This window comes from Gadus macrocephalus, chromosome 8, assembly GCF_031168955.1.
Source record: "Gadus macrocephalus chromosome 8, ASM3116895v1".
Lineage (NCBI taxonomy): Eukaryota > Metazoa > Chordata > Actinopteri > Gadiformes > Gadidae > Gadus > Gadus macrocephalus.
The window spans coordinates 4,821,209-4,831,520 of NC_082389.1; the positions used below are offsets into that span (position 1 = coordinate 4,821,209).

General features: G+C 49.0%; 1 protein-coding gene across 1 annotated transcript; it reads left to right on the top strand.

Annotated features, from left to right (window-relative positions):
- The first annotated feature begins 475 nt into the window (after positions 1-475).
- On the top strand, positions 476-1,727 carry wnt9a (wingless-type MMTV integration site family, member 9A). Its single transcript, XM_060058366.1, has one exon. The coding sequence runs from the start codon at positions 476-478 to the stop codon at positions 1,190-1,192; it is 717 nt and encodes a 238-aa protein (XP_059914349.1). The 3' UTR covers positions 1,193-1,727.
- Positions 1,728-10,312: the final 8,585 nt, after the last annotated feature.

The window sequence follows — 10,312 nt, forward strand, 5'->3', positions numbered from 1 at the left end:
TTAACGGTCAGAGGTGGAAAGTCGGAATGGGAAAAGTGTAATCTCTGACCTAGGTTTGTCAAGCTACCAAGTCGAAAAGCATGGATGCTCACGCTCAAAGGTCCCATGGCATGCCACCAGGTGTGGTGTGATTAGCCGGTACAAGCCGTTTTGGAAATCTGCCCCTTGTGACATCACAGGTGGGCGTGTCCACCTAGATGTGTGCTGGATTGATCAGTCTACCAGCCTACTCAGTGGACTGTAGCCAACGTTGCTCATCTATCCGTCACACATCTAATCGCACCACATCTGGTGGCATGCCATGGGACCTTTAACTACAATATACAAATGTATTACTATAATTATAGACAATAAATGTAAATGATCTAGTTCTGATAAAACAAATTGTCGACAGGAGGTGAACCGACTATACATTGCTGTCATCTTAAGAGAACCATTCAATACGAAGAAGTGTTATTAGTATTTACAATGCTAGATGCTTTATCGGAATATATTTGGCCGATACTCAAGTTCAGGAATTGGTATCGATAAGGTACTAAAAACGGTATTGGAACATCTCCACTCGCATCGCTCTAACCCTTCGCGTCTCTCTGTGTCGCCCGCCCCCCCCCCCCTCCCCCACCAGGTCATCAAAGCCGGGGTGGAGACCACCTGCAAGTGCCACGGGGTCTCGGGCTCGTGCACGGTGCAGACCTGCTGGAGGCAGCTGCTGCCCTTCCACGAGATCGGCAAGCAGCTGAAGCAGCGCTACGAGACCTCGCTCAAGGTGGGCAGCTCCACCAACGAGGCCACCGGCGAGGGAGAGATCTCCACCGGCCGGGGCCAGCAGCAGCAGCAGCAGCCCCAGCAGCAGCAGCAGCAGCAGCCGCCGCAGCCGCCGCCGCCGCCACCGCCGCCGCCGCCGCCGCCGCCGCCCCCGCCGCAGAGCCCCAGCGACCCCATCCCCCGCACCATGGACCTGCTCCACATCGAGGACTCCCCCAGCTTCTGCCGGCCCAGCAAGTACTCGTCGGGCACGTCGGCGCGCAAGTGCTACAAGGACAAGAACTGCGACGCCATCTGCTGTGGGCGGGGCCACAACACGCAGAGCCGCGAGGTCACGCGGCCCTGCCAGTGCCAGGTGCGCTGGTGCTGCTACGTGGAGTGTAAGCAGTGCACGCAGCGGGAGGAGGTGTACACCTGCAAAGGGTAGCCGGGGTTAGGCCCCGCCCCCCCTGGGTTCGGCCACGCCCCCTCCCCATGGACAAAAGCTCAAGGACTGTCGGAGGAGGAAGAGGAGGATGGGGACAGCGGCGGCTGTGTTTTTTTTTTTGGGGGGGGGGGGGTAAGGGGGGGGTCTGGATTTTTTTATTTCCCGCTTTCAACACGAAAGGAAAATGCATAAGCATGACAGAGGCGGAGCTGATTGAGAAGCAATGAGCACTTTGACGGATTTCTGTGGGTGGGCTTGGTTTCAAGTGTTCGTCCTGTGACACCAACCTACCCCCCCCCCCCCCACCCTCCCCCATCCCCGCCCCCGCCCCCTCCCTCCGACACACACACACCTGGGGTTCTCAACACAAGACGGCCGTGCCCCGCCCTCCTTAGCAGACGACGGAGTCAACACTAACAGCTTTTGGAAAGACGGTTTCTGCTGCTCCTTCTTCCAGACGTCTGACTGGAGAATCTGAGTCTGAAAGAAGTCTCGGCCCATTCAACGGGCGGGGGGGGGGGGTTGGGGGGGTTGGGGGGGTTGGGGGGGGGGGGGGGGGGGGGGTTGGGGGGGGGGGGGGGCGTCTGCTGCTGCAAGGACGATTATAACAATAGGCCAAGTTTGGACATTTCCCCGAAAACCGAATGTGTGCGTGTTTGTAGTGTTTTTTTTTTTTCTCGGTATGAGTCCAGTATGTAAATATGTACGTGAATGTGTGTTACGACAGATTGTGGGACTTTGGCGGCTCGGGGGAGTTAGTCAAACGACAACTTCTCACAGCAATCCATAACTATATTCAAAGACTTCAAAGACAGGGTGTAAGAATTATTCTACACGCACATATTTACACTCACACACACATTGTGTGCTTGCATATATATATATATATAGATATATATATATATAAATGTACATAAATTCAACTATATTGTAACGGTTATTATACAAGCCACTTATCTAACGATGCTAAAACAAACCACTAATCACACAGATGTCTCTCCGTTTGTGTGTTCTCGCTCCGTGCTCAGATAACTTTTGAAAAGACCCGACGGATCTGTCTCTCACTGTGGATAATTTATGAATCCTTTGGGAGCACTCTTCCACAAGGTGAAAAAAAATACTCAGTTCTCTCTTTTTTTTTTTTTTTTTTTCGTTTTTTTGCAACAACGACGATAATAATAATAGTAATAATAATATATACAGTACCACAAAGCTGTTGGTGAATGCATATGACAAATATCATTTCTTTCTCCCCCGTTTCCAATTATGGCCAATATTCTGGCCTTGAGCACGTCCTAGATGGCGTCCTAGGAAATGTTTGAAACCACTATACTTGGATTTGGCTGAGAGAGAAAACAGCGATATGTAAGTTTAAAATCAAGTTGAAATTGGAAAGACAACGGTGTCGCTATTCTGGCCAACACCCTCTGATGACGGATCGGGATGTTTCCACTGTTGTTTGCCGTCGTTCTTGAGACGCGGACACCTGTTCAAGAGAAACTTTACAAAGGTGCAGAGAACATAGATGAACAAGAGGAATGTACCCCCCCTCTCCCACCGTCCCTGCCATTTCCCACCTTTTATTCTATCTTTGACAGCCTGATTGAGCCATATTTAACGTGTAGACTTGCACCACATTTATTGCTTGCGGTGTCCATAGTGCCGAGCGTTGTGAGTAAGTGCAGACGATACTGAAATTGAATTCTGGCATCTCTGCACCAACATTTCATAAAAGCTGAAGGCTAACAGTAGATTTATTTTGTATTATATTTCCCAAGAGCTTTATTTTTTAGCACATTTTGACACTCCTATTGTTTAGTGATCAAACATCGGACATTTATTTTCAAAAACGATTTGCAGTGCTGTGTTCTCTCAGAAGTCAGTGTAGTCCTCGTCAAAAAACCCAACATAACACAAACTGAAATAGTTCCGGTATATGGGTTAGGTCATTTGGACAATTGTGATTTTGTGCAATTGAGCACTGCATTCCTACATCCACAAACATCCAAATACAATATTTCATAATCAATTAGATAATCAAGTTATAAGATATGGACTCTTTCCTGACTTGGTTTTGGATGGGTGTGAATTAACTACTGAGTGAGAGATCCAGCCTTGTAATAAAGCCCATTTTTTCGCACTGAAACCCAAAAAGCCTTTAAATTCTCCTTAGTATTTAAATATCTGTATTTATGGATAAATATATACAGTACAGATTATTATTATTATTTTGTAAATAGCTATGGTTTATTTTCCTGTGGTAAAGACAAGAGTGAGGCACATGTTTAATCTCACAGGCAAGTTAAACAGCGATGGGTAGCAATAGGACTCAAGATGATGGCACTTGTTTCTAGAACAGAGCCTGCAATCGGCTGCCATCAGCGGACGGCCTGACGGGCTGACGCGACTCTAGAGATCACAACAGTGAACCTATCAGACCATAACCATATGGAGGTGGAACATGAGCAAGAATGTCCTCAAGACTTCATGCTTGCTCAATGTCTCTTGTTTATTTTGTAAATTTTTAAGGCATTGAACGAATACAGTTTTGACTACATGTTCGAAAAAGTGACAGCGGCGAGAATTCTATTTGGAAAACCAAACCATGATTCCACACTTATAGAGATCATGCCTCAAGACTTGTGGGGGGGGGGGGGGGGGGGGGAAGCTGGCGTAGGGTATTTGTCCCGAGGAGACAAATTCCAAGCATTTCCGAGCAATTCCAAGCATGATATGAGCAGGCATGCCAAATAAAGGGCTGGTCAAAACATATACATAGAACTCTGCACGCTACATGGAAAACCATAATAGCTATGCTGGAAGCCCAGACATAAATGTCTGCTAGCCACAGCTCTCGGTGTGAGTGTCCTCAACACACGCCTGCCTAGCCCCAAGACTGAGGCTTTCTCCTATTAAACAGACTCCAAATTGTAAACAGGCGTGATCGGAATAACAATTGCATTCTCGGTGCATTTTTTGTCTGTGTTTGTTTCCACGTGTGTTTGTCTGTTTTTAAAGATTGTACATAGGTCTCTAACCCCAATCCCCCCCCCCCAGGCTAAAAAAGGAGCTTGATACATCAGTGACACACACCGTCCTCCATATTCAGTATAAAGTAAAAACCACATAGCACTGCACTGTTGTCAGTGGGTCATGTACAAAACTATATTTTGTAGGCAAAAAATAAAAGAAAGATAAATTATTTTTTAAATATATTATGAGCATGTGTTCAGTGTAAATAACGTAAAAAGTCTAAACTGATTTTATATCCTGTATTTTTTACTCAGTCTATCTTTTTTTTCGCTTTTGTTTGGGTGTTTTTTTTATTTTGGGGTGGAGGTGTCGAGAAACAGCGTATTATTTTTAAAAGGCAAAATATCTTTTTTTGCCAGCCTGTTTTCATATTGATATATCCACTGCTCACAGTCATCTAAGCACAAAGTCGAGTTCCTGTTCCTCTCCACACACACTTACTGAACAGGATATTTCTGAAGGTAATCAAAAGCAAATCATGAATTGCCATTTCATTGTATTTTACTTTTCGTTTCGTTTTGGACCATTTGTGCAGAATAACCATATTTCCACAAGGCACAAACTAATGACGATGTATGTGCTCCCATGTTCTTAGCCTGCATATAAAACCTTCTTCAACAACAATAATCAGTGACACCATATTTTACTGTCCCCCCATGAACATCCAACGCATATGTCTCTTGGGGGTTCGTGTTACACATACCACTCCGATAGGATCTGTGCTATGCAGTGTAAATAAACATGACAAAACGTGTGTTGCCCTTGGTTGTGATATTAGACCAACAAAGCAGTGTCCATGTTCACCTATTAATGTCTTATGGGAACCCTAAATTATTCTCCTCTACCTCATGTGTATAGCTTGTAGGTATAAACAGATCACAAATGACTGGTAAGAATGTATTTAAGTTATTTAACATCTTTGTATAACAAAGTCGAAAAAAATCTGAAATAATAAATGAATTTTTAAATTACGCTCCATCTGGGTTCATGATCAACTGTTAACGAGTCATCCCTAAAAGTGAATTAGTATGACGTCTGTCTATTTGTGTTTATGCGTGTTTGTGTCAGCTGTGTTCATCTGATGGGCATATTCAGGGGTACATGTGTTGTACCCCTGAATAAGTTCAGGGGAAAAGGATTGATAAGAATCATCAACTTTCAGAACAATATTATATAGATTCTTTAACCTATTACGTCAGTTAAGCTACCAGTCTATCTGCCCTCATCATACACTCATGTACACAAACACATATACAGACACACATAAACACACACACACACACACACACACACACACACACACACACACACACACACACACACACACACACACACACACACACACACACACACACACACACACACTTACACACACACACACACACACACACAGACACACACACGCACTCCATTACTCTAGATATCCAATATTTCCAGGTAAACATCATACATGGCTACTATCCACACTGCGAGGGTCAAACAATCTTCTAGACACAGGGCTGACCTTTGACCTGTGTGGAACAGCAACTAGAAAGCGTTTCATACCACTACTTTGCTTTGGCAGCAGACCGCAGAATTGTGTGCGTATTAAAAACCAAACACATCTCATGGTGACTATACATCCAACGTCCATACAGTCTGGATTCAGCCCTGCGTGTTTTTTCATCTTTAAATATTAAACACAATATAACTGAGACGGCGGTGAACTCTCAAACTGTTCGCGAGAGCTTCCGTGCAGAAGTCAAAGTCGGGGTACAGTTAAAAGAAAGCGCTCACTTCCTTCATGGACGACCGAGACCAAACACGAAATAAAGGCTTTTTATCCGAACTGTTTGCCTGCCGCCGCCGGATCCTTTACAAGATCGGACCGATAAGCGGCGTTAGTTCGTCTGCTACGTGTAACGCAAGTCACGGTGGAGGGACGCGTGTTTATGAGAAGTTAACACAGATCGCCCCGGTGGGATCCCCCCTCGCTTCATGGAGGCCCACACCCCTGTATTTGACATTTCACGCTGATTTAATGTAAACGCGGTGTTAGGGACTCCATCATACTACACAACGGCTCTCGCTGGCAGCAGTGGCCTCTTACCCGCTCTGTCAAACAGCATTATTATGAAACTCATTAGCGCCCAGATGAAGGCGTAAATATACTGTTGGGGGGGGGGATTTGTACGATTCCTGACGAGCGCGCCCTCGAAGATCCCGATATAATCCCCCCCACCCCCCCTCCCTCTCTCCTGCCTCGTTGAACCGTTATTATTTCAACCAAGCTCTATTCCCCTCGCCAGATGTGTAAAGAATTAAGGGAATTTATTTTCTCAACAACCTTTCAAATATCTCCTGGGCCCCTTCATCGCCGTACACATGGGGGAGGGAGGGGGGAGATGGAGGAGAGGGAAGAGGGGGGAGGGAGGGGGGACGGGACGGGAGGGGGGAGATGGAGGAGAGGGAAGAGGGGGGAGGGAGGGGGGACGGGACGGGGAGGGGGGAGATGGAGGAGAGGGAAGAGGGGGGAGGGAGGGGGGACGGGACGGGAGGGGGGAGATGGAGGAGAGGGAAGCGGGGGGAGGGAGGGGGAGGGGGGAGATGGAGGAGAGGGAAGCGGGGGGAGGGAGGGGGAGGGGGGAGATGGAGGAGAGGGAAGAGGGGGGAGGATGGGGAGGCGGGCGGAGGGAGGGGGAGGAGAGAGGGGAGGGGGGAGGATGGGGGAGGGAGGGGGGAGATGGAAGAGGGGGGAGGATGGGGGAGGGGGGAGATGGAAGAGGGGGGAGGATGGGGAGGCGGGGGGAGGGAGGGGGAGGAGAGAGGGGAGGGGGGAGGAGGTGAGTGTGCTGGCGAGCGGGTGGCTGTGGTTTTAGCTTGCGAATAATAAAGAATAAATAAATACGACTGAGTCCGGCTGTGAAAAGCCCCAAAACGGAAAAAGAAAAAACTCAAATCGGGGGGAGAGCGTAGCTCCATCCTAATCGCTAAACCAGCGCCGCTGGAGGCCGGCGTTATCCTTGACACGTGGACTTAAATCACAGCCACTAGAGCGAGGGGCAGGGCGTGGGGGTGGGTGGTGTGAGCTATCCAACTATCCATCCCCCCCCCCCGCCCCAAGGTGGGGGGCCTAGGCTCTGGCTCAGCCCCGGGATCAGGGAGGCCTGATTTGGACCGGGGGGCTTGAGTTCGCCTCCCCTGATGGAGGACCCTGCCCCGTGCCAGGGTCCAGCGCGAGGCGTAGCTTTTGCGGTGCGCTGTAATCGGACAACGTTTTGACAGCTGTTACCGTGGAGGAAGTGGGATGGAGGAGAGAGCCGGCCGCCCTCCGCTTCCCACCCCGTCCTCCTCCTCCTCCTCCTCCTCCTCCTCCTCCTCCTCCTCCTCCTCCGCCGAGAGACAGGAGAGGGAGAAGTCAAAATATGGCCGCGCTATCGACACACAGACACACAGTCACACACACACACACACACACACAAACACTGACAGACACAGGAACAGACACACACACACACATAGGAACAGACACGTACACAAACACTGACACACACACAGGAACAAACACACACACACAGACACTTAGTCACACTCACTCACCTCCTGATCCACTGTATATACAAGGGCTGAGGTACTCAAACACAGAGGGATCACGGTGAGATACTTATCAATGCAGCCTCAAACTGACACACACACACACACACACACACACACACACACACACACACACACACACACACACACACACACACACACACACACACACACACACACACACACACACACACACACACACACACAGGCGCACACTCACGCTTGTGCGCACACACAAAAAACAAGAGAGGCACATGCACTCAGAGTTGGATGCATTGTGTAAAACTCGGTCACCCTGGATAAGGGTTAATCCTCGTCACTTTTAGATTTTCATAAAAGGACTCAGGGTCTAATTTATCATTTACAGCAACCATTCCTGTGCATAATTTCTCAAGGCCATTAAAAAAAAAAGTGTGACATATGCATGCATACATACTTACATACATGCAAACATTCATGCATACATATTTACATACACGCGCACATTCACACAGACATACAAACATGCATACATATATGCACACATACATACACACGCATACATACACTATGCTGTACACCCATGTGTGGGCTACGTGCGCTCACAGGAAAGCACCTAGGGTGAAGCGCGCTATTTTCTGCCCTCGTTTCTTTAGGAAAAACAAGGTTCCTCTCTGGAAAGTGGGATAGGGGTCTGGTGAAGGTGGTGCCCTCCCTCACCCTCTTCCTGTGTCCTGTCCAATGGCGTCGGCCGGTTTATAACTGGGTCTGATTGTTGTTAAGTGGCTGTCTAGGTTCCCACTCGTCCGCTCATGCCTGGAAAAACATGTGAGCTCAGCATCTCTCTCCCCCCCAAAAACAAAAAACAAAAAGTTATTGCTAAACAAAATGCTCCAGTTGAAGGAAAAGTACTTGTGTGTTTGGCGGTGTGTGTAGGTATCTTCTCGGTCTAGGAGGACAGGGATGCCTTTGTGGAAGAGCGGCTCCCTTCGAGGGCCGCTCGAGGTCCACAGGACCCGGCCACTCTCACATCTGTCGGGTCGAGTTCCATTTCAAGCGTTCAAAGTTTTAAATAAGCAATGAGAGTTTAATTGTATTCACGCCTGGGCGACGGCGTGGATGGAGGTTATTGAAATATTTCCAATAAACACTTGAAGGTAAGATCGCCGGCAAAAACTTTGAGCCATCGTATCTGAAGAGGCCTTTGAAGCGGAGCGGCCCGAGTGTAATATATCCTAAATATGTTTTCGTAATACCGGTCAGGATGTGCGCTGTAAAAACTATCAGTGTTTTCACTTGGAAGTCAGCTGGCTCTATACTGGAGGTCCCGTCCCCCCTACCTCACCCCCTCATCTCCCCCTCCCCCCGTCTCCCCCCGAGTGTGGGCTCAGGGCTCAGGCAGAACGTCTGAAGGTTCCTCATAAGATGCGATGGATAATGATGATAGCCGCCTCCGGAACGCTTTCAACACTCGCTCCCAATCATAAAAACGTCCGCTGCTCGTGACAAACCGGGTTTAGCAAAAAAAAAAAAAAAGGAGGAGATGAAGAAGAAAAAACCCAACTCGACCCCCAGCCCAACCTCTAGGGAACCCAGAAAGAATAATTTAATACGGTACATAAATACTAGCAAATTTGAATTGGGATTCGGCCGGCGTTCATTCCGTAAGGGAAAGATATACTAATAAATAAACATTCTATAAATAATAGCTGAGCATGTGGGCTTCCGCCGTTGGCAGATATATCGTGGAGGTGGAGGGGCAGAGGGGCCCTGGCGGGGCCGTGGTGGGGAGGTTTCAGTTGGGGCCCCGGGGGCTGGTGTCGAGGTGGGGGGGGGGGCGGGGGGGGGCGGGGGGGGATCACCGTAGATCCATGTGGTTTTAGATTTTCTGGCCTCCGCCGACAGGGCCGGCGACCGGGTCGCTGGGGTGAGGGGGGGGAGGGGGGGGGGCTGGTGGGCTGGGCGATGTGATGTGTGTGTGTGTGTGTGTGTGTGTGTGTGAGGTTAGGTGGGGCGGTGCTGGGGGTTGGGGCGGTGCTGGGGGTTGGGGCGGGGGGGGGGGGGGGGGGTTAATGGGAGCACTTGCCAGGAGAGGTGCAGAAGGTTAGAAACATTTTCATTCTTGGAGGAACTTCCTGCTATTACTCCCCTCGTCTATGGGGGAGGCTCTGTGTGTGTGTGTGTGTGTGTGTGTGTGTGTGTGTGTGTGTGTGTGTGTGTGTGTGTGTGTGTGTGTGTGCGTCTGCGTGTGTATGTGTGCGTGCATGCATGTGTTTGTGTGTGAGTGCTTGTGTGTACGTGCGTGTTTGTGCGGGTGTGTTTGTGTGCATGTGCATATCAGAATCGGAATCACAATCACAATCTCTTTATTGTCATTGCACAAAGTTGGAACGATGCGTATACGTTTATGTGTGTGCGTGCGTGCGTGCATGCGGGTGTGTGTGTATAACGGCTCTAGCAGTGATAGGAGGAGGTGGGATGCGGTATTGAGGGGGGGGGGGGGGAGACACGTCCTCCCCAGCTCATCTATCCACT